At 44.7% G+C, this 25,112-nt stretch overlaps 1 protein-coding gene across 1 annotated transcript; it reads left to right on the top strand.

Annotated features, from left to right (window-relative positions):
- Positions 1–19,439: 19,439 nt before the first annotated feature.
- Positions 19,440–22,738, top strand: PAHX (phytanoyl-CoA dioxygenase (PhyH) family protein). Its single transcript, XM_087517587.1, has 9 exons — positions 19,440–19,659; positions 19,793–19,914; positions 20,132–20,192; positions 20,604–20,672; positions 21,229–21,347; positions 21,428–21,575; positions 21,667–21,811; positions 21,899–21,985; positions 22,484–22,738. The coding sequence occupies exons 1-9, from the start codon at positions 19,455–19,457 to the stop codon at positions 22,524–22,526; spliced, it is 999 nt and encodes a 332-aa protein (XP_087373713.1). The 5' UTR covers positions 19,440–19,454; the 3' UTR covers positions 22,527–22,738.
- The last annotated feature ends 2,374 nt before the right edge of the window (positions 22,739–25,112 follow it).

Raw genomic sequence — 25,112 nt, 5'->3', positions numbered from 1 at the left:
GCGGCGGCCAGGGGAGGTTTCCCTCCCCCCCAAGGCACCTAGGAGGTGCCTTCCCTCCTTGGGACCTAGGCGGTGGCCAGGGGAGGTTTCCCTCCCCCCCAAGGCACCCAATCTCGATGGTAGAGGGAGCGTGCGATGCTTGATCATATCAACATTGGAAACACTTCCAACACATATCGTCAGCTCACCTTTAGCTAGTCTCCGTTTATTCCGTAGCTTTTATTTCGAGTTACTAACACTTAGCAACCGAACCGGTATCTAATACCCTGGTGCTACTAGGAGTACTAGTAAAGTACACATCAACACAATGTATATCCAATATACTTCTATCAACCTTGCCAGCCTTCTAATCTACCAAGTATCTAGGGTAATTCTGCTCCAGTGGCTGTTCCCCTTATTATAGAAGCACTTAGTCTCGGGTTTGGGTTCAACTTTGGGTTTCTTCACTAGAGCAGCAGCTGATTTGCCGTTTCATGAAGTATCCTTTCTTGCCCTTGCCCTTCTTGAAACTAGTGGTTTCACCAACCATCAACAATTGATGCTCCTTCTTGATTTCTACTTTTGTGGTGTCAAACATCGCGAATATCTCAAGGATCATCATATATGTCCCCGATATATTATAGTTCATCACGAAGCTCTAGCAGCTTGGTGGTAATGACTTCGGAGAAACATCACTATCTTATCTGGAAGATCAACTCCCACTTGATTCAAGTGATTGTTGTACTCAGACAATCTGAGCACAAGCTCAACAATTGAGCTTTTCTCCCTTACTTTGCAGGCTAAGAAAATCGTCGGAGGTCTTATACCTCTTGACGTGGGCACGAGCCTGAAATCCCAATTTCAGCCCTCGAAACATCTCATATGTTTCGCGACGTTTCAAAACGTCTTCGGTGCCTCAACTCTAAACCGTTTAACTGAACTATCACGTAGTTATCAAAACGTGTATGTCAGATGTTCGCAACATCCATAGACGACGTTCGAGGTTCAGCACACTGAGCGGTGCATTAAGGACATAAGCCTTCTAAGAAGCAATGAGGAAAATCCTCAGTTTACGGACATAGTCCGTATAATTGCTACTATCAACTTTCAACTAAATTTTTCTCTAGGAACATATCTAAATAGTAGAACTGAAGCGCGAGCTACGACATAATTTGCGAATACCTTTTGACTATGTTCAGGATAATTAAGTTCATCTTATGAACTCCCACTCAGATAGACATCCCTCTAGTCATCTAAGTGATTACATGATCCGAGTCAACTAGGCCATGTCCGATCATCACGTGAGACGGACTAGTCAACATCGGTGAACATCTTCATGTTGATCGTATCTTCTATACGACTCATGCTCGACCTTTCGGTCTTCTGTGTTCCGAGGCCATGTCTGTACATGCTAGGCTCGTCAAGTCAACCCTAAGTGTTTCGCGTGTGTAAATCTGGCTTACACCCGTTGTATGTGAACGTAAGAATCTAACACCCGATCATCACGTGGTGCTTCGAAACACGAACTGTCGCAACGGTGCACAGTTAGGGGAGAACACTTCTTGAAATTGTTGTAAGGGATCATTTTATTTACTACCGTCATTCTAAGAAAATAAGATGCAAAAACATGATAAACATCACATGCAATCAAATAGTGACTTGATATGGCCATCATCACTTTGCTCCTTTTGATCTCCACCTTCGGGGCTCCATGATCATCATCGTCACCGGCATGACACCATGATCTCCATCATCATGATCTCCATCATCGTGTCTCCATGAAGTTGTCTCGCCAACTATTACTTCTACTACTACAGCTAACGGTTAGCAATAAAGTAAAGTAATTACATGACGTTTTAAGTTGACACGCAGGTCATAAATAAATAAAGACAACTCCTATGGCTCCTGCCGGTTGTCATATTCATCGACATGCAAGTCGTGATTCCTATTACAAGAACATGATCAATCTCATACATCACATATATCATTCATCACATCCTTTGGCCATATCACATCACATAGCATACCCTGCAAAAACAAGTTAGACGTCTTCTAATTGTTGTTTGCATGTTTTACGTGGCTGCTAAGGGTATCTAGCAAGAACGTTTCTTACCTACGCAAAAACCACAACGTGATATGCCAATTTCTATTTACCCTTCATAAGGACCCTTTTCATCGAATCCGATCCGACTAAAGTAGGAGAGACAGACACCCGCCAGCCACCTTATGCAACTAGTGCATGTCAGTCGGTGGAACCGGTCTCACGTAAGAGTACGTGTAAGGTTGGTCCGGGCCGCTTCATCCCACAATACCGTCGAATCAAGATAAGACTAGTAACGGCAAGCATATTGAACAAAATCAACGCCCACAACTACTTTGTGTTCTACTCGTGCATAGAATCTACGCAATAGACCTAGCTCATGATGCCACTGATGGGGAACGTAGCAGAAATTCAAAATTTTCCTACGTGTCACCAAGATCTATCTATGGAGAGACCAGCAACGAGGGAAAGGAGAGTGCATCTACATACCCTTGTAGATCGCTAAGCGGAAGCGTTCAAGTGAACGGGGTTGATGGAGTCGTACTCGTCGTGATTCAAATCACCGATGACCAAGTGCCGAACGCACGGCACCTCCGCGTTCAACACACGTACAGCCCGGTGACGTCTCCCACGCCTTGATCCAGCAAGGAGAGAGGGAGAGGTTGAGGAAGACTCCATCCAGCAGCAGCACAACGGCGTGGTGGTGATGGAGGAGCGTGGCAATCCTGCAGGGCTTCGCCAAGCACCACGGGAGAGGAGAAGGACTTAGGAGAGAGGGAGGGGCTGCACCAAAGGCATAAGGGGTGTCTCAAGAGGCCCTCCTACCCTCACTATATATAGGGAGCCCAAGGGGGGGGGTGCGCCAGCCCTAGGATATCCAATCTCCTAGGGGGCGGCGGCCAGGGGAGGTTTCCCTCCCCCCCAAGGCACCTAGGAGGTGCCTTCCCTCCTTGGGACTCTTCCTTAGGGTTCCCCAGACGCATGGGCCTCTTGGGGCTGGTGCCCTTGGCCCATGTAGGCCAAGGCGCACCCCCTACAGCCCATGTGGCCCCCCGGGGCAGGTGGCCCCACCCGGTGGGCACCCGGGACCCTTCCGGTGGTCCCGGTACAATACCGATGACCCCGAAACTTGTCCCGATGGCCAAAACAGGACTTCCTATATATAAATCTTTACCTCCGGACCATTCCGGAACTCCTCGTGACGTCCGGGATCTCATCCGGGACTCCGAACAACATTCGGTAACCACATACAAACTTCCTTTATAACCCTAGCGTCATCGAACCTTAAGTGTGTAAACCCTACGGGTTCGGGAGACATGCAGACATGACCGAGACGTTCTCCGGTCAATAACCAACAGCGGGATCTGGATACCCACATGTTCCACGATGATCTCATCGGATGAACCACGATGTCAAGGACTTAATCAATCCCGTATACAATTCCCTTTGTCTATCGGTACGATACTTGCCCGAGATTCGATCGTCGGTATCCATATACCTTGTTCAATCTCGTTACCGGCAAGTCTCTTTACTCGTTCCGTAACACATCATCCCGTGATCAACTCCTTGATCACATTGTGCACATTATGATGATGTCCTACCGAGTGGGCCCAGAGATACCTCTCCGCTTACACGGAGTGACAAATCCCAGTCTCGATTCGTGCCAACCCAACAGACACTTTCGGAGATACCTGTAATGTACCTTTATAGCCACCCAGTTACGTTGTGACGTTTTGCACACCCAAAGTATTCCTACGGTATCCGGGAGTTGCACAATCTCATGGTCTAAGGAAATGATACTTGACATTAGAAAAGCTTTAGCATACGAACTACATGATCTTGTGCTAGGCTCAGGATTGGGTCTTGTCCATCACATCATTCTCCTAATGATTTGATCCCGTTATCAACGACATCCAATGTCCATGGTCAGGAAACCGTAACCATCTATTGATCAACGAGCTAGTCAACTAGAGGCTTACTAGGGACATGGTGTTGTCTATGTATCCACACATGTATCTGAGTTTTCTATCAATACAATTCTAGCATGGATAATAAACGATTATCATGAACAAGGAAATATAATAATAATCAATTTATTATTACCTCTAGGGCATATTTCCAACAGTAAATGATCCCATATGAGCCGTGTCAGCAACTCGGCTAATTGTTCCTTCCAACTGGCGATTTGAAGTTAATCAAAACTGTAGTGGCGGCGACTTGTGCGCCTGCCCATTGAACATCCAGTGCAAATGGCGGTTGATGATAATTTGTCTCCAATTTGAAAGAAAACCGGGCTACCCAAACTGTGACTTGCTCATACCCAATAAACAGCTCATGCAGACAGGTGCGGCCCGGTATGTTGATGTAGACCAGGCCACGGGGGCGGACGACAAAGATAACCGCAGCATCACAGGCGGCACAGACAGATGAGTCGGCCGTGGCGTTGTAAGCCGGTGCAGACGAGGAGAGTCGGCACTGGTGTTCTAAACCGGTGCGGACGCATGAACCGGCCGCGGGCACTGTAAACCGGCGCGGATGGAGAGTTGGCCACGGGCATTTGTAAACCGGCGCGAACGGAGAGTTGGCCGTGGGCATTGTAACCCGGCGTGATTGATCGTCGGTGTAGACAGACGCCAGCAATGTGCTCTCCGTATCTGTGGTACTGTAGCCACTCTTATAATGAGTAATTTTCCTGTACAAAGATCACAAACGAGAGTAATTGTTCTCGAAAGAATGAAAAAAATATCATAAAAATTGATCGGATGGATTTCACCTGATTCGTCTGGATGATGGACGATCAATACGTGGCATCCGTAGATAATTTTGCAGAGACCCGCGGTGGCGGCTCAATCAACCCGAAGCAGCGGGGGCGGCTCAACACGAGGTCCACGCGAGGTGGCGGCGGCACGGTAGATAGCGCGGGGTGGCTCTCCAGCAGCGAGTCGGCTCAGGTAAGGCGGCTCGCGTACTACGGCGACGGGTCGGAAATAGCAGCTCGAGCAGTGTGAAGCCGGCAACTTAAAACAACGCCGCGGTAGCTCTTGAATAGCGCTATAGCAGAGGCGGGGGCAAGGTTGCTCTTGCATGCATATTCCCATCGATCTTATCCGACCCAATGGATCTTTTCTTTACCTTGCTAATGATGTTATATTCCTTCCTATGCATATGCTCTGTACGTGTCCATCTCTTCAATTTTGTGGAGCAACAACTTGTAACTTTCTTTCTGAAAAAACAGCGGCAGAAGCAGATTAACGTGGTAGCCGGTGAAGACAGTTCGGCACAGGACCACAACATAGCCCGGACGGTGGCTCCATACAACGGCGAGGCCATGATTTACTTTATATGGTAATCCGTACTACTCCAGGGAGGCACCTTTCTGATGGATTTGACGTCGACCCGGAGTACTAGGATTTGCCGGCATACGTACAGACCAAGTCCAACTCATATTCTGTTCAACCTATGCATCACGTCACTGATTTAGGAAAGTAAGATCAATTGACCCGCAGGTGACGGACAGACAGCAGCAGCGGAGGCAGAAGGAAGGCAGTGGCAGAGGCGGAGCTGCAACAGGGGGAAAACGAGCCGAAGCCGTGGCAGGCAGCATTGATTCCTCCGGGTCGTGCTTGATTTTGGTGAAAACAACTTGAACCACCGAAAAAATAAATCTGAACCAGTACTTGAACCGATTGGACGTTGATGCGCCTGATCAGTCTCGGCGACTTTTCAAATAAACGGCGGCGGTACAACCCGCAACCCTAACTTTTGATCTCAATTCCGTACATGCCAATACGACTGTTCGTCGAACCCACAGATCCTTCCGCGAGTTCTCTTCTTTTTCCGGTATATCACGAACTTCTCGATCCTTGGGAGAGATCCCTCCAAGAACTCAACACCACCGTGCGCCAGATCCACGGTGGCGCCAACTGTCGTGGAATTGTCACGGCAGATGGAATTAGTGTCAGGACTTAGTCGCGAGGCCAACGCATCTATGTGGTAGCTTGAGAGGGGTTGAGCGGGACGAGAGACGCGATGTTTTACCCAGGTTCGGCCCCTCACGGTGGAGGTAAAAGCCTACATCCTGCTTCATTGATATTGATGATGATGATCACGGTTACAAGAGTGCTCTATCTCGAGAGCTATTGTCTAAACCTAACTTGTCCAACTTGTGGAACTTGTCAATCTTCTCCCCTTTTGGGGAGCCCTGCCCCTCCTTATATATGTTGGAGGGGCGGTTTACATGTAGAGTCCTGTTAGGATTAGGACTAGTCTACCTCTAATACAAACCGGATATAAGTCCAGGTCTTAACTCCTTGTAGGACAAATATTCCTCATGCCTTTCCTCTTAAACCGGCCCACCGTTAAACGTGAACCGGCCTTCTGGGTCTTGGGCCTTGTCATCCGTCAGTCCCGCACGCCCGATCACCAGTGAGTCATAATGACCAGGTGGGTTGCTTGTAAACCGCTAGGTCAGGGCGGGTTGCCAGTAACTCACCAAGTGTCAGCGGGGTCTTCAGATAAACCGCCAAGTCCGGCCGGGTTAACTTCCGGCCGGTTTACACCGCGGGGTATATCCCCGACAGTATGTACCAGTAGCTATGCGTTTGATCTCTCTCTCTCTCTCTCTCTCGTGTTCTTGAGGTGATACGATCTTGATGTATCGCGAGCTTTGCTATTATATTTGGATCCTATGATGTTTTCTCCCCCCCTCTACTCTCTTGTAATGAATTGAGTTTCCCCTTTGAAGTTATCTTATCGGATTGAGTCTTTAAAGATTTGGGACACTTGATGTATGTCCTGCCGTGCGTATCTGTGGTGACAATGGGATATCACGTGATTTACTTGATGTATGTTTTGGTGATCAACTTGCGGGTTCCGCCCATGAACCTATGCATAGGTGTTGGCACATGTTTTCGTCGTGATTCTCCAGTAGAAACTTTGGGGCACTCTTTGAGGTTCTATGTGTTGGTTGAATAGATGAATCTGAGATTGTGTGACTCATATCGTATAATCATACCCACGGATACTTGAGGTGACATTGGAGTATCTAGGTGACGTTAGGGTTTTGGTTGATTTGTGTCTTAAGGTGTTATTCTAGTACGAACTCTAGGGTTGTTTGTGACACTTATAGGAATAGCCCAACAGATTGATTGGAAAGAATAACTTTGAGGTGGCTTCGTACCCTACCATAATCTCTTCGTTCGTTCTCCGCTATTAGTGACTTTGGAGTGACTCTTTGTTGCATGTTGAGGGATAGTTATGTGATCCAATTATGTTATTATTGTTGAGAGAACTTGCACTAGTGAAAGTATGAACCCTAGGCCTTGTTTCCTATCATTGCAATACCGTTTACGCTCACTTTTATCATTAGTTACCTTACTGTTTTTATATTTTCAGATTACAAAAACCTTTATTTATTATCCATATACCACTTGTTTCACCATCTCTTCGTCGAACTAGTGCACCTATACAATTTACCATTGTATTGGGTGTGTTGGGGACACAAGAGACTCTTTGTTATTTGGTTGCAGGGTTGCTTGAGAGAGACCATCTTCATCCTACGCCTCCTACGGATTGATAAACCTTAGGTCATCCACTTGAGGGAAATTTGCTACTGTCCTACAAACCTCTGCACTTGGAGGCCCAACAACGTCTACGAGAAGAAGGTTGTGTAGTAGACATCAAACTCTTTTCTGGCGCCGTTGCCGGGGAGGTGAGTGCTTGAAGGTATATCTTTAGATCTTGCAATCGAGTCTTTTAGTTTCTTGTTTTATCACTAGTTTAGTTTATAAAAGAAAACTACAAAAAAATGGAATTGAGTTTGTCTCATACGCTTCACCTTTTTAATATCTTTCGTGAGTATGATGGAAAGGATAATTGTGCTCAAGTGCTAGAAGAAGAAATCTATAAAATGTTTGGCACTAAATATTTGAATGATGAGCATGATTGCAATATTGTTAGTATGAATTCTTGAATATCCATGATGCTAATGATATGCAAAGCCACAAGCTTGGGGAAGCTATGTTTGATGAAGATGATATTTTTTGTCCCCCAAGTTTTGATGAGCAAATTTATTATGATGAAAGCATGCCTCCTATCTATGATGATTATTGTGATGACACATATGCTTTAAAGAATAATAGTAACAATGAACCTTGTCATCTTGATCTTAATTTTCAATCACATGATAGTTATTTCGTTGAGTTTGCTCCCACTATTATTCATGAGAAGAATTTTGCTTATGTGGAGAGTAGTAAATTTTCTATGCTTGTAGATCATGAAAAGAATGCTTTAAGTGCTGGTTATATTGTTGAATTCATTCATGATGCTACTGAAAATTATTATGAGGGAGGAACTTATGCTTGTAGGAATTGCAATAATATCAAGTTTCCTCTCTATGTGCTTAAAGTTATGAAGTTATGCTTGTTTTACCTTCCTATGCAAGTTGATTCTTGTTCCCATAAGTTGTTCGCTCACAAAATCCCTATGCATAGGAAGTGGGTTAGACTTAAAAGTGCTAGTCATATTCTTCATGATGCTCTCTTTATATTCAATTCTTATCTTTTATGTGAGCATTATTGTCATTATCATGCCTAGCTAGGGGCGTTAAACGATAGCGCTTGTTGGGAGGCAACCCAACTTTGTTCTTGTTCCTTAATTTTTTTCCTGTTTAGTAATAAATAATTCATCTAGCCTGTGTTTATATGTGGTTTTATGCTTTTAATTAGTGTTTGTGCCAAGTAGAACCTTTGGGAAGACTTGGGGAAAGTCTTTGCGATCATGCTGTAAAAAACAGAAACTTTAGCGCTCACGAGAATTGCTGCCATTTTTTGTTGGAGAATGCTATTTAGTTAATTCTTTTTTGCAGATGATTAATAGATAAATTCCTCAGGTCCAGAAATTTATTTTAGAATTTTTGGGGTTCCATAAGTTTGCGTTAGTTACAAATTACTACAGACTGTTCTGTTTTTGACAGATTCTGTTTTTCGTGTGTTGTTTGCTTATTTTGATGAATCTATGGCTAGTAAAATAGTTTATAAACCATAGAGAAGTTGGAATACAGTAGGTTTAACACCAATATAAATAAATAATTAGTTCATTACAGTACCTTGAAGTAGTGTTTTGTTTTGTTTCGCTAACGGACCTTACGAGTTTTCTGTCAAGTTTTGTGTTGTGAAGTTTTCAAGTTTTGGGTAAAGATTCGATGGACTATGGAACAAGGAGTGATAAGAGCCTAATCTTGGGGATGCCCAAGGCACCCCAAGGTAATATTCAAGGACAACCAAGATCCTAAGCTTGGGGATGCCCCGGAAGGCATCCCCTCTTTCGTCTTCATTCATCAGTAACTTTACTTAGAGCTATATTTTTATTCGCCACATGATATGTGTTTTGCTTGGAGCGTCAATTTATTTTTTTAGGATTTGTTTTCTGTTATTTAGAACAATGTTTTGCATCTTTTATTTCAATAAAAGTGGCATTGATGGCCTTTACTATGCCTATGTTACAAGTATACATGTTGCTGTTTGAAAACAGAAAGTTTACCGCTGTTGCAATAATTCCCTAGAAAATTACGAATGTGATAAAATGTTGAAACCTTTTTCATATTAAGATCTGATAAATTTACTACAGTGGGAATTTTCTTTCATAATTTTTGGAGCTAGGAAAGTATGTATGTTGCAGCATTCTTTACAGACTATCCTGTTTAGGCAGATTGCTGTTATGTTTGCATTGTTTGTATATGTTTGCTTCTTTAATGATTCTATTTGAGGATTGGACTATTAAATATGCATAGGCATTTAGTATGCAATGTAATAATAATTTTAGTGATTTGCTACAGTAGAGTATGATAAGGTTTTTGCAATGGTCTATACTAACTTATCTCACGAGTCCTTGTTGAGTTTTGTGTGGATGAAGCTTTTGAGATTTAGGGAGACCGTGATATGAGAGGAATTAAGGAGACACAAAGGCTAAAGCTTGGGGATGCCCAAGGCATCCCAAGATAATATTTCAAGAAGTCTCAAGCATCTAAGCTTGGGGATGCCCCGGTTGGCATCCCACCTTTCTTCTTCAACAACTATCGGTTAGTATCAGTTGATCCTAAGTTTTTGCTTCTTCACATGATGTTTGCTATTATTAGATGTCATTTTATTTTGTTTTTCTTGCTGTTTGAATAAAATACCAAGATCTAAAATTATTAAATGTTAGAGAGTCTTCACATAGTTGCATAATTATTCAACTACTCATTGATCTTCACTTATATCTTTCGGAGTAGTTTGTCATTTGCTCTAGTGCTTCACTTATATCTTTTAGAGCATGGTGGTAGTTTTATTTTGAAGAAATAGATGAACTCTCATGCTTCACTTAGATTATTTTGAGAGTCTTAATAGCATGGTAATTTTCTTAAAATCCTAATATGCTAGGTATTCAAGAATAATAAAACTTTCTTATGAGTGTGTTGAATACTAAGAGAAGTTTGATGCTTGATGATTGTTTTGAGATATGGGGGTAAAAATATCAAAGTTGTGCTAGTTGAGTAGTTGTGAAATTGAGAAATGCTTGTGCTGAAATTTGCAAGTCCCGTAGCATGCACGTATGGTAAACGTTGTGTAACAAATTTGAAACATGAGGTGTTATTTGATTGTCTTCCTTATGAGTGGCGGTTGGGGACGAGCGATGGTCTTTTCCTACCAATCTATCCCCCTAGGAGCATGCGCGTAGTACCGAGGTTTTTGATGACTTGTAGATTTTTGCAATAAGTATGTGAGTTCTTTATGACTAATGTTGAGTCCATGGATTATACGCACTCTCACCCTTCCATCATTGCTAGCCTCTTCGGTACTGTGCATGGCCCTTTCTCACATTGAGAGTTGGTGCAAACTTCGCCGGTGCATCCAAACCCCGTGATATGATACGCTCTGTCACACATAAACCTCCTTATATCTTCCTCAAAACAGCCACCATACCTACCTATTATGGCATTTCCATAGTCATTCCGAGATATATTGCCATGCAACTTTCCCCCTTTCCGTTTATTATGACACGCATCATCATTGTCATATTGCTTTGCATGATCATGTAGTTGACATAGTATTTGTGGCAAAGCCACCGTTCATAATTCTTTCATACATGTCACTCTTGGTTCATTGCATATCCCGGTACACCGCCGGAGGCATTCATATAGAGTCATCCTTGTTCTAGTATCAAGTTGTAAATAAATAGAAGTGTGATGATCATCATTATTAGAGCATTGTCCCAAGTGAGGAATAAAAAAAAGAGAAAGGCCATAAAAAGAGAGAAGGCCCAAAAAAAGAGAAAGGCCATAAAAAAGGGAAGGCCCCAAAAAAATGAGAGAAAAAGAGAGAAGGGACAATGTTACTATCCTTTTACCACACTTCTGCTTCAAAGTAGCACCATGATCTTCATAGTAGGGAGTCTCTTGTTTTGTCACTTTCATATACTACTGGGAATTTTTCATTATAGAACTTGGCTTGTATATTCCAACAATGGGCCTCCTCAAGTTCCCTAGGTCTCCGTGAGCAAGCAAGTTGGATGCACACCCACTTAGTTTCTTTTGTTGAGCTTTCATATATTTATAGCTCTAGTGCATCCGTTGCATGGCAATCCCTACTCCTTGCATTAACATCAATCGATGGGCATCTCCGTAGCCCATTGATTAGCCTCGTTGATGTGAGACTTTCTCCTTTTTTTGTCTTCTCCACATAACCCCCCTCATTATATTCTATTCCACCCATAGTGCTATATCCATGGCTCGCGCTCATGTATTGCGTGAAAGTTTATAGGTTTGAGATTACTAAAGTATGAAACAATTGCTTGGCTTGTCATCGGGGTTGTGCATGATGAGAGCATTCTTGTGTGACGAAAATGAAACATGACTAAACTATATGATTTTGTAGGGATGAACTTTCTTTAGCCATGTTATTTTAAGAAGAAATAATTGCTTAGTTAGTACTCCCTCCGTTCCAAATTACTCGTCGCAGAAATGAATGTATCTAGAACTAAAATACATCTAGATACATTCATTTCTGCGACGAGTAATTCGGAACGGAGGGAGTATACTTGAAGTATTGTCATTTTTATGTCAATATGAACTTTTGTCTTGAATCTTTCGGATCTGAATATTCATACCATAATTAAGAAGAATTACATTGAGATTATGCCAAGTAGCACTCCGCATCAAAAATTCTGTTTTTATCATTTACCTACTCGAGGACGAGCAGGAATTAAGCTTGGGGATGATTGATATGTCTCCAGCGATCTATAATTTTTGATTGCTCCATGCTATGTTATCTACTGTTTTGGGCAATATTGGGCTTTATTATCCACTTTTATATTATTTTTGGGACTAACCTATTAACCGGAGGCCCAGCCTAGAATTGCTGTTTTTTGCCTATTTCAGTGTTTCGGAGAAAAGGAATATCAAACGGAGTCGAAATGGAACGAAATCAACTGGAGAAGTTATTTTTTGAAGGAAAGCTACCGGATGGACTTGGACCCCACGTCAGGAGCCAAGGGAGGTGCTCACGAGGGTGGGGGGCGCGCCCCCTGCCTCGTGGGGCCCCCGAAGCTCCACCGACGTACTTCCTGCACCCATATATACTCACGTACCCTAAAACTTCCAAAAAGCACAATAGATCGGGAGTTCCGCCGCCAAAAGCCTCCGTAGCCACCGAAAACCAATCTAGACCCGTTTCGGCACCCTGCTGGAGGGGGCAATCCCTCTCCGGTGGCCATCTTCATCATCCCGGTGCTCTCCATGACGAGGAGGGAGTAGTTCTCCCTCGGGGATGAGGGTATGTACCAGTAGCTATGTGTTTGATCTGTCTCTCTCTCGTGTTCTTGAGGTTATACGATCTTGATGTATCGCGAGCTTTGCTATTATATTTGGATCCTATGATGTTTTCTCCCCCCTCTACTCTCTTGTAATGAATTGAGTTTCCCCTTTGAAGTTATCTTATCGGATTGAGTCTTTAAAGATTTGAGAACACTTGATGTATGTCTTGCCGTGTGTATCTGTGGTGACAATGGGATATCACGTGATTCACTTGATGTATGTTTTGGTGATCAACTTGCGGGTTCCGCCCATGAACCTATGCATAGGGGTTGGCACACGTTTTCGTCGTGATTCTTCGGTAGAAACTTTGGGGCACTCTTTGAGGTTCTATGTGTTGGTTGAATAGATGAATCTGAGATTGTGTGACGCATATCGTATAATCATACCCACGGATACTTGAGGTGACATTGGAGTATCTAGGTGACATTAGGGTTTTGGTTGATTTGTGTCTTAAGGTGTTATTCTAGTACGAACTCTAGGGCTGTTTGTGACACTTATAGGAATAGCCCAACGGATTGATTGGAAAGAATAACTTTGAGGTGGTTTCGTACGCTACCATAATCTCTTCGTTCGTTCTCCGCTATTAGTGACTTTGGAGTGACTCTTTTTTGCATGTTGAGGGATAGTTATGTGATCCAATTATGTTATTATTGTTGAGAGAACTTGCACTAGTGAAAGTATGAACCCTAGGCCTTGTTTCCTATCATTGCAATACCGTTTACACTCACTTTTATCATTAGTTACCTTGCTGTTTTTATATTTTCAGATTATAAAAACCTTTATCTATTATCCATATACCACTTGTTTCACCATCTCTTCGCCGAACTAGTGCACTTATACAATTTACCATTGTATTGGGTGTGTTGGGGACACAAGAGACTCTTTGTTATTTGGTTGTAGGGTTGCTTGAGAGAGACCATCTTCATCCTACGCCTCCTACGGATTGATAAACCTTATGTCATCCACTTGAGGGAAATTTGCTACTGTCCTACAAACCTCTGCACTTGGAGGCCCAACAACGTCTACAAGAAGAAGGTTGTGTAGTAGACATCCGTTGTTTACATGTGTCCTTGAAGTTCTGAATGAACCGGGTCTTTAACTCCGCCCATGAGCCGATGGAATTGGGTGACAACCCTTTCAACCAAGTGCGAGTCGTTCCATCCAACATCATAGTGAAATACTTAGCCATTGCTGCATCGCTGACCTCCAACAGCTCCATCGCCATCTCATAACTTTCAATCCATGCCCCAGGCTGCAAGTCGGCCGTGTAATTAGGCACCTTACGAGGCCCCTTAAAGTCTTTTGACAAGCGCTCATTACGTATAGCCGACACCAGGCAAGGGACACCTCCTGTTCTTGTGGCTACTCCTGCCTCAACAGAGGTTGCCGGATAAACCGGAAAAGCCTGATGAGCCGCCTGCTCAGCTGCCCGCTCAGCCTCTTGACGGATTCTCTCCTGACCCGCCAAGTTAAGGGCTCCACCCTGCGCCGACTGATGCCTACGCGGTTGGTTACGGCGTTGAGCGTTGCTCGACATAGCGGCTGAGTCCATATGCCTACTATAGCTCGGGCTCCGGCTTGGGCCAGGGGTTGAATGGATTCTGTCTCGACTGTAAGAGTACGCATCCTACTGCGCCAGAGCCGTCTGAAGAAGTTATCTCACCCTTCGTGTTTCAATTGCTGTCGGAGAGTCGCCTTCCATCGGGAGAGCCGCCAAACGAGCCGACGCAACAATGAGATTCTCCAAAGGGTTAGAAAAGTGACCCGGCGGTATTGGTGTGTAATGAGGCGGAGCGGTATTCATACGAGGTGGTTCCATGGCCCGCGGTTGAACCGGCGCCCTAGCCCCAGGTGTCATGATCCGGTTTGCCTCCGGCGGGTTACTTGGACCAGCCCCGGGTGTGTGGAAAAGGTTCCTAGGATCGTACGTCAGAGGCAGACGTGACTGATTTTTCTGGTGCCTTCTCCTCATGACCTCGTTTGATGCGTTCAGATCCACCGAGGGCCGGAAAGTCTCCGCTTGAAGCTGCTGAGCACGAGCATCCAAAGCCGCCCGCTCTGACCTCTTCTGCTGCTAAATTTTCCTTGGCCTATGCAATCTCTTCGCGTAGCCGTGCCACCTCCGTGTCATGCTGAACCTTATCCGTCGGCTCCACTACAACAGTCAACAGAGCTGTCAACTTATCCATGAGGTCCATTAGCATCTGAGCCGGGGGGGGATCTCCTGACCCGGTTGCTACCGACCCGGTGGTTATTGCTGCCGCAGCCGTAGAGTTCTGCCCGGGTTGAGTGCCAGCCATGAAAACTCCGGCTCGATTCGGCGGCTCAGAGAGGTCCGAAATACTGCTGCCATCGGAACAGCCCCCAAGCACGCCATCTTATAGCTGATACAGAGAATCTATCTCGCCTGAGGACGACTCACCGTCGGAACAGATGGCCGTCTCACCGCCATCCACTGATCCTTCAGAGAACTCACCTCCATGGATGCAACCTACGAAGGCATGCTTTACGGCAGGTTGGGCCCAGGCGGATCTTGCGCACTGAGCCGTCTCGATGAGGTTGGTGCAGACGTCCGACTCAGGGCCTGACTCGCCGGTCCGGCCGATGAAGACATGGACTCCACCAAAGGGGACCCGGTACCCGTACTCAATTGAGCCGGCCTCGGGCCCCCAGCCTTCGTCGTTGATGTAGAGCTTGCCGTAACGACTCTTTGTCATCCAGCCCACAGTGTATCCCTCGAGCCCTTCGAAGTTGCCCTTCAAGAACTCAAATCCACCGTGCGGTGGCCCCACGGTGGGCGCCAACTGTCGTGGAATTGTCACGGCAGATGTCCTAGCGAAAGGACTTAATCGTAGGGCCATCGCAACTAGGAAGCTTAAAGGGGTTAATCGGGACAAAGGACACGAGAGGTTTATACTGATTCGGCCCCTTACGGTCAAGGTAAGGCCTAGTCCAGTTGATGTTGTATTACCAGGTTTCGATGACCAAGGAGCGAATCCGCTAGCTTGGCTATCGATCTCTTGTTTCTTGTCCTAAGCCGCCGCCGGGTCGTCCCCTTATATACATGGGTTGACGCTTGGCGGCCTACAGAGTCCCGGACGGCTCATAAAACGTGTCCGGCTCGGTGACTTCTTTTATATGCCTTTCTTTACAAGTCTTTCTTTACATACGGCGGTTTACAATATTGGGCCTTAAGCCGCCTCTAGGCTTAGGCCTTCTACAAGCCTTAATAAACTATCACCTTAAATATTACTGGTCTTCTTTTGTAACCTGCCATTGGGTTTGACCCGACCCCTCCTGGGCGGGTCATACCTGGTAGCTATATTCCCAACAAATTCCTTCAGGAGGAGGGATCCATCTCGGCTGTGCAGGAACCACCATTGGTTGTCCAGATGTATTTTTCTTCGGGTTGCATTTGTCAAGCTCCTTGACGAACTTCAAGATGAAGTGGTATGTAGTCAGTGGGCTCTGAAAAATGTGTTCGTGTAGCGCTTGTCGTCGTGCAAACCAAAGTGCCCATAGGGTTGTGACTACCAAGAGAAACTCCTACAAAGAGAGCATCTTCTGGAGCGAAAAAAGCCATCGTTTTGCATCTGGTTCCGTGGTTGTGTTCAAGGCTTCCACGAGATCCTGGTCAAACAGTGCCCAGACGCATCTGGCAACCGTGCAATGAAGCAACGAGTGTTGCCAGGAGTCCTCAGCTCCACAGAGGCCACAGCATGTCGTTGTGGACATATTACGATGATGCAGCACATCCGCAGTCGGGATTGATTGCTGAGCGAGCCTCCATATAAAGATTTTCAACTTGGGAGGGGCATTCACCTTCCACAACACTTTCCATGATTGTTTTTCTCTGTCCCCATTCGACGCAAAAGCCCTTCCTTCGAGCCACGCCTCTCTTGTCATCTTAGTTTCAACTAGCATGCGGTAAGAGGATCGAACTAAAAAAACACCACTTCTTTCATGTACCCAGGACCAAAAATCTTCAATATTCCGTGTGCATAGCGGGATGGAATATATAGCTGCAGCGTCTGATGGTAGGAAGACTTCATCAATCAGCGTTCTGTTCCATACAGCACTAGGCAGAATCAGTTCATTAACCGTCTGAGGAGGGTCTGCCACTCTGCTCACAATTGGCCTCATGTTCGAGGGCCTCAACAACTAGTTGTGATGCCAGATGCTCGTCGAGTGACCGTTGCCTATTCTCCTGATCATCCCTTGCATGAGCACCTCGCGGCCATCAATGATGACGCGCCATATCTGGGACGGTGCCGAGCCTAGTTCGGCATGTAGGAATTCTTCAGAAGGGTAGTACTTGGCCTTGAGAGTTAGGGCACTAAGTGATTCAGGGTCCATCACGACCCTCCATGCCTGTCTAGCGAGGAGAGCAAGGTTGAAAAGTTCAATATCTCGAAAACCAAGGCCTCCACAATATTTTGGTTGTGTCATTGTACTCCAAGAGACCCAGCTAGGCTTCCGTTTTCCCTCTTTGCCGCCCCACCAGAACTTCCTAATCAAGGAATTAATATGCTCACAGAGACCGCGTGGAAGTCTGAAACATGACATGGAATAAACTGGAATTGCCTGTGCCACCGATTTAATAAGAACTTCTTTCCCTCCTGCCGACAGAAGTTTTTCCATCCAACCCTTGACCTTGTTCCAAACACGGTCCTTTAGGAACTTGAAAGCCCCGTTCTTACAATTTCCCACATCATATGGCATTCCCAAATATTTATCAGAGAGCGATTCAGTTGGAATATTCAAAGCAGCCTTTATCTCAGTTTTTAAAGAAGTAGGACAACCCTTACTAAAGAAGACTGAGGATTTTGCAAGATTTATCCTTTGACCTGATGCATTGCAATAATTTTCCATTAAGGCAGACAACTCATTTGCTCCAACAGAGCTGGCTTTGACAAACAGCAGGCTATCATCAGCAAATAACAAGTGGCTTACCGGCGGAGCCGTCGGTGCCACTCGAATTTCAGTGAGGTGCGATGATTCTGGTTGGGTTTTTAAAAGGCACGAAAGGCACTCCGCTGCAATCAAAAACAGATATGGAGAAATTGGGTCTCCTTGACGGATTCCTCTTGTGGGGGAAAATTGTTCAAGTTTACCACCATTGAACATAACAGAGAACTTAACCGATGTTACCATTCTCATGACAGAAGCAATCCATGATGGTGCAAACCTCATCTTGGTCATAATAGCTTCCAAATAGTTCCACTCAACACAATCATACGCCTTCATCATGTCAAGTTTGACAGCACAAAATTTGTTCCTCTGAGCTTTGTTTCTCTTCATAAAATGCAAACATTCATAAGCCGTAATGATGTTGTCAGTGATCAGACGTCCTGGAACAAAGGCGGACTGCTCTTCGGAAATTATATCAGGAAGGATTTTTTTCAGCCTATTAGATATAACCTTGGAAGCAATTTTGTAAAGTACATTGCACAAGCTAATAGGTCTGAATTGGGATAGGTTAGTGGGATCCTTCACCTTTGGAACTAGGACTAGGATAGTCTCGTTTATCACGTGAGGACTCTCTTCTCCTTGACGAATCCGAAGAACAACATTGGTTACTTCAGTGCCACACAGGTCCCAGTGCCTTTGAAAAAAGTGCGCCGGGTAACCGTCCGGACCCGGGGCCTTTGTAGGGTACATCTGGAAGAGAGCTGATTTCACCTCTTCCCCCGTATAAGGAGCTGTGAGACCTTGGTTCATTGCATGTGTAACCTTCACCGGGACAGCATCAAGGACTGTTTCCATGCCTATAGTGCCCTCTGACCTGATTAAATAAAACTCGAGTTTGGTTTCTGTAAAATAATTCCTCACGAGCGGGCACATGGGCCACTGCCGCACTAGCACGCCACGCGGACAACACGTACGTTGGAATACAGATGAAGGCACCGTATTTGCACGATCGGACAAGTTTGAGCACCAGTTTCATGTATTTTACAACTTTAGGCACCAAATTGACCGCACATGACAAGTTTAGGCACCTCCGATGTATTTAACTCTTTGTTTTAATAAAGGTCATGTTATAGTTTTTTTTTCAACATAGGCCTTGTTACAGGAATTCGTTGTAGTGAGCAGCAAGTGCGACCACATGGTTCGAAGGAAATGCCGATGCTCCCTCGGGACAGCAGTGCAACGATGGACACAACTCCTCGTGATGGACGCAGACGCCGATGCTTCCCTAGGACGGTTGATGCAGCTTGAGTTCGGGAGCACCTCGACAACTGACGTTCATCGTCGAGATGGGCGGCAGCAGCGGCGCCCACGCCGGTGGTGAGCGTCAGTGGCGACGGTCAAAGCAGCACGAGGAGGCGTCGCCTTGACGGGGAGTTTGGGAGGAGCACGAGTGGCCACTGCTCTCATGGGGATGCACATCGAGTCCCGCAACACATCAGTTATTGTGGTGAAGAAATTGTAACAACGAATTAGTAGCGAAACCTGGTCTACGTAATATGTTGTTCCTAGTCATTTGATTAAAATCAGATCCAACAGCCACCGAGGCGTGCATCGTTATCTCGTGAGGTGATCCCAATCATTTCCCTATCAAAACAAAATCTCGGTTGATATCACATGGGCGCGCTCGGGTGGCTTCAGGAATCAGGAAACTGCATCGACCAGACAAAACGAAAACGTGACAGCAAACAGTTCCGTACCAATCTCCTCCACTGGTCAATCCCCATCCCCTGTTCCGTTCATACACCTACCTCCTCCGCCGCCGCCATGCCGCCGGCCGGCAGCCTCACCGCCGACCAGCTCAGCTTCTTCGAGAAGAACGGTGAGCACGTCTTCGTCGCACCTCATCTCCCCCAACCTCTCTGTCTCCCAGCATACGGGGGCAGCTCCCCCAATCTCGAAATTAGCAGCGGAAGCCCTAATCTCAATCTCGCGTGGGCTCTCGTTGGTCCCAGGCTACCTGGTGCTGGAGTCGTTCTCCAGCGCGGAGGAGGTTCAGGCGATGCGGGGCCGCATGGCCGAGCTCGTCGAGGGCTTCGACGGCGCTGACTCCAGTGTCTTCTCCACCAAGGATCATGTATGCCGTCTCCAACTTGCCTTATTTGTTCAGACTTCAGAGGGATGCTTTTGACTTGCCAAATAATAACCGCTAACTTTGTAGGCGTGTGCCAGTCTGCCATGTACATTTCTCCGGATAACTAGCTTCAAAATTCGTTTGATAGATTGAATCTCTAGTCTCACATGCCGTCCGATCTGGATTTGTGTTTCCGGAATAATTTTGTTTTCCTATGCAGCGGCAGTTGAAGGACGACTACTTCTTTAAGAGCGCGGAGAATATATCTTTCTTCTTTGAGGGTATGTGATATCTGTCATCTTGGACTTGTGGGAATGAGTTACCCTTGTCAATTAGGAATCACCAATCTGTAGCATTTATCATTCATGCTCCTTGAACTAGGAGATGCTAGGTAATTTGTTACTCCCTCCGTTCCTAAATATTTGTCTTTTTAGATATTTCAAATGAACTACCACATACAGATGTATATAGACATATATTAGAGTGTAGATTCACTCATTTTGCTCCATATGTAGTCACTTGTTGAAATCTCTAGAAAGACAAATATTTAGGAACGGAGGGAGTAGAAAATAAGAAGATATGAGTTGCAGAGTTACATATGGTGAACTGTGCTGCGAGTTCTGTTCTTGTTTTACATCTTAGCTCTTAATGGTGATTTCTCTCTTGTCACTTTGCTGTTTCTGTGACCGCAGAAAAGGCATTTGGAGATGATGGATGCTTGAGACAGCCAAAGGAACTTTCAATTAATAAAGTTGGACATGGTTAGTATGCCCACAGTGCAATCAAATTCAGACATAAATTATTTTACATGTTTGTCTTTCAAACTATATGATCAATTGGTTCCTGTGATATCATTTGACTGTTTATGTTGAATGGCCCAAGAATGTGTTGTCCCATGTGCAGAACAACAAGGAGATTCCATATTCACTAAAAAGCAATAAAATTGAGCATATCTAAAGAAAATGCAGCTGATTTAGACGGTGCTAATAGTTTTAAACACAATCATGTTGCATTTCAGTGGACTGCATTGTTCTTATTTAGAAAAATAATATTCGAAGTTCAAACTTGCAATTAAGTATGCTGTTTTTAATTCCATTAATCTGGAGCTAAGTCAAAAGTGCGTGTGCTTCAGGGTTTTTTTCCTCATCTGGAGCTAATTTATTCATCTTAGGCTCTTGGTTGCTATTTTCTTGTTAATACGAGTTAATATTCTCTATGGTGTGGTTGGCTTTTTTGTATATGCTTACATATTTTCTTGATGACATAATTTCTTAATTATTTAGATATATAACCTTCGCCATGCTGTATTTTATGCAGCACTACATGAACATGACCCCGTGTTCAAAAAGTTTGCTTTCTCGGAGAATATTTCTAGCCTGTTCTCTTCTTTAGGGTACAAGAGACCTGCAGTTATTCAATCTATGTACATCTTTAAGGTACCTTTTGAAGACTCTAGTTAGTTTTTGTATGATATGAATGTTTCATTCTTATGAGGTTTTTTTTCTTCACATTTCAGCAACCGGGCATTGGTGGCGAGGTGGTGCCACACCAGGATAATACGTTCCTTTATACCGAGCCTCTATCCTGTACAGGATTGTGGCTTGCACTTGAAGATGCAACAATAACCAATGGTTGCCTATGGGCAATTCCCGGATCACATAAAAGTATGTTAGATTACCAAATTATCTATCTCAAAAAGTTCTGTTGCTATCAACTATCTATTTTTTATCTGACATTTGCAATGTTCTGGACCAGATGGTCTAAAAAGGCGAATGATCAGAGATGAAAATGGTACTCATTTTGATCGACCCTCCCCGCTTTATGACCAGAAAGAGTTTGTACCACTGGAAATGAAATCAGGTGACTTTGTTGTTATTCACGGCGATCTTGTACATCAGAGGTGAATTTCCTTTCTATATCGCAGTTGCTTCCCTGTTGCTGTTTTCTTTCTTACCTTTCGCTAACATGCTTTAGCTTTCTTTCACAGCTTCGAGAACCTTTCTCCAGTGTCAAGACATGCACTGAGCTTACATGTAGTTGACATGGAAGGATGTAAATGGTCCAAGGACAACTGGTTAGTTCATGATGGCGTGACATGGTTCAGTTGCAAATTATAATTTTTAGATTTTATTTGCTCAAGATGGTGTCACATAACTAACTTTCAGAACTAGGACAGCGAAATGAGCCCTAGTGTTCACTGAACTTGGCAAACACTTGTTCCTCCTCAGACCGAGCTGCTGGTTTTAGACAAGCATAGTTTTCTATTGCCATGCAACAGCTTCGTAATAACTGAAGACATATTTGGTTACCCGTGAAGAAAAATGAAACATGATATTGTGTGAGTATAGTACTTGTTCACGTTAGGTTAATACTTTTGCTACTTGTTTGGTTATGTTAGTCGTAATACTTGAGGTTATTCTGTCAGGTGTCCAACGATATAGCACTCTGATCTTATAATTAGAAGTTTGTGTGCGCTGACAAAGCATATGCCACACCATACCTAGTGATTTGTGTACACAGACTTGTTGATTTTACTTACTTTTTTACATGATTTTTTATGTTTGTTTCTCAGGATACAAAGGAAAACTGCGCCTGAACCGCTCTATGTGTCTTAGTTCAGCCAGTTACTAATAAACATGATATCGTCAGCTAGCAGTTTCAGTTGCTTTTCATCGGTGCAGTGAAATTTGGGAACGCCGCAGAGCAATGCTGGTTTCTTTGTTGTCTTTCACATGTGTACATGTAAATACTGAATACTTGCTGTTGTGTTGTCATGATATCAGTTACTATCTGCAATCCTGAAATAAATCCAATTTCCTCCTCAGAATCTGCCGCGGCTGCTTTTTGTTTCATGAGCACGTATCATGATAACTGCTCATTATTTCTATTTTTCGGTGTGATTTTCTAATTTTGTGGTATTTTCGATGTACCGTTTCCAAATATAAACAATCACCAGGAAAGCATGCACGTAAAACTGGGCCATTTATCTCAAAATAAAATAACTCGGCCATGTTCTGCAAAACTCATAGTATGATGACAGTAAGATCAACTTAGCAAAGCCAGGTCCTAGCAGGAGAGGAATCTCAACATATATCCCTTGGTAATCCATGAGAGCAACACAAGTGAGGAGCACATTCAGTTATCCAACGGTGCACGTGTGATGGTGAGATCCAACGGGCTGCTGTTAATTGGCTTTTTACCTTAATTATTGTAAGTTAACCCAGGGGCTTTGTTTAGGCCTCATGTTGAGTACTAGTACCTCCATCCTGGTTTATTGTCCCCCCTTTGTAATTTGTGTCAATTTTTTTATCATCGATTTGACTAACAAAATGTAAATTGTATGTCACAAAACTTACTTTACTGGATTCATATTCGACAGTGGTTTTCAATTATACTATTTTTGTGGTATATAACTTATTATTTGGTAGTTAAATCAAAAATCAAAGTTTGACCAAAAAATTAAGGTGACTAACAAACCAAGACGGGGTGGTAATAAAGAATTCGCCAAAATTTAGTTCCTTAGATTAATTAGAAGTAAATGCAATTATCTTCTCAACTATCTCGCATTTTACCCCAAATTCCAAAAAAACCTTTCTTGGTTCTTTGACCGATTCCTTCCAATCATTCAGGTCCTGACAACTTGTTAAAACTAAGAGCAACCCTAGCAGAGTTTTCATATAGCCTCGATCGCCATAATAACTAATAATATGACGTATTTAGACCAAAATGACGCTCTAGCTGAGTCATCATATGGGTGTCGATTGCCATAATTTATGGGGCTCGCTCCATAATGACTTCGTGGTGTCCATATATGAAGGTTGGGGGCGTTCAGTATGGAGTTCGCTCCATACCCAACGGCCAGCACGAGAGTGAAGTTTTAACCTATTCTTTCTTGTGGCACAGTCGGGTTTTGAAGCTCCAAGGCCTTCCAGGCACCACTGATGATGGACACCCGTCCATTAGTGCCATGCCCGTGCCCTCGGATTCCCATGGTAGCTTGTTGGATGGCCGTCACGCGGCATCATCTCCTACTTGCGTATTAGCATGTCGGAGGTGTGACAGTAGGCTACTGTAACGTTTTTCATCGGGAGACGCACCCTTTGACCGTCTGCCTTTGGTCGTTCGCTGCATCCTTAATGACCTCGCAACGGCCTATAAAAGGTTGACGCCCTTGCTCTCTCGCCTTAATCCTCTCTCCAATGCCTCAGTCCCATCTTGCCCGCCTCCAATATACCACCCACTTCCTCGTCAATGGTGCACCAGCGGAGCACCTCCTCGTCTTCAATTCTGGGGCGTGAGGAGGAGGAGCAACGACCAGATCTTTTGGCATGGATGTGGCAGATAGCAATCGTCGATATGGCGACTCTACTAGAGTTGCTCTCACTTACCATCATCTATTAATACATTTTTCGGTGTGATTTTCTAACTTCGTGGTATTTTGGACGTACAGTTTCCAAAGATAAACAATCACCTGGAAAGCATGCACGCTAAAACTCGGCCAAGCATGCATGTAACTCGTACACAACATGATGTCATAAGATTTTGCAGGTTGTGCGCAAACACAAGATTACCATTCTTTTTTGTGCCGATACCATTGTTCACTTGCCACATAATAGGGGTGGGTCCACCATGTTCTCTCTCTCTAAGGGGCGACAGAGAGGCGATCGCTAAGGCAATCGGAAGGCGACACCTAGGTTTAGGGTCTTGAACGTAGGGTGGCGGTGATCTTCAGGGCAGCCGGGGCGTGGCGACGGCACTATAATCTTGGCTTGGTCCTGCGGTTGGCAACCCTGCTTGACAAGCTGCCCATGGCGTCTTCCTCGAGTAGGGGGGCGGGGGGAGGACTCCTCCCGTGGCGACGACTCTGAGGAAGCAAACCCCACTGAAGGCAGGGGAGGCAGGAGACAAGGCGAGCCGGAGATCCTCAGAGTCTCCGGCCGGGCAAGACCTCGGAGGTGGCGGCGTCCTTGTCGGCAAAGATGGGGGGTCTGGTGCTGACGGAAAAGGAGGTGGCCGGATTTGTGTTTGATGATCCTGACCCAAGGACGAAATAGAGATGAAGTGGGCTGTCCTCGGCAAATCGTTTTCCTCGCCCTCTAATCAAGCATGCGTTTGAGAGAGCAATGCAGCGTGCCTGGGGTCTCCATAGGGATGCCTAATTCAAGATGCTTGGAGGCAATATGTTCATGATCAGATTTGGC

The sequence above is a fragment of the Triticum urartu genome, chromosome 4A, assembly GCF_056163025.1.
Source record: "Triticum urartu cultivar PI428250 chromosome 4A, HENAU_Tu73, whole genome shotgun sequence".
Taxonomy (NCBI): Eukaryota; Viridiplantae; Streptophyta; class Magnoliopsida; order Poales; family Poaceae; genus Triticum; species Triticum urartu.
The sequence above is the reverse complement of the archived record's forward strand: the minus strand, read 5'-3'. Positions and strand labels throughout refer to the sequence as shown.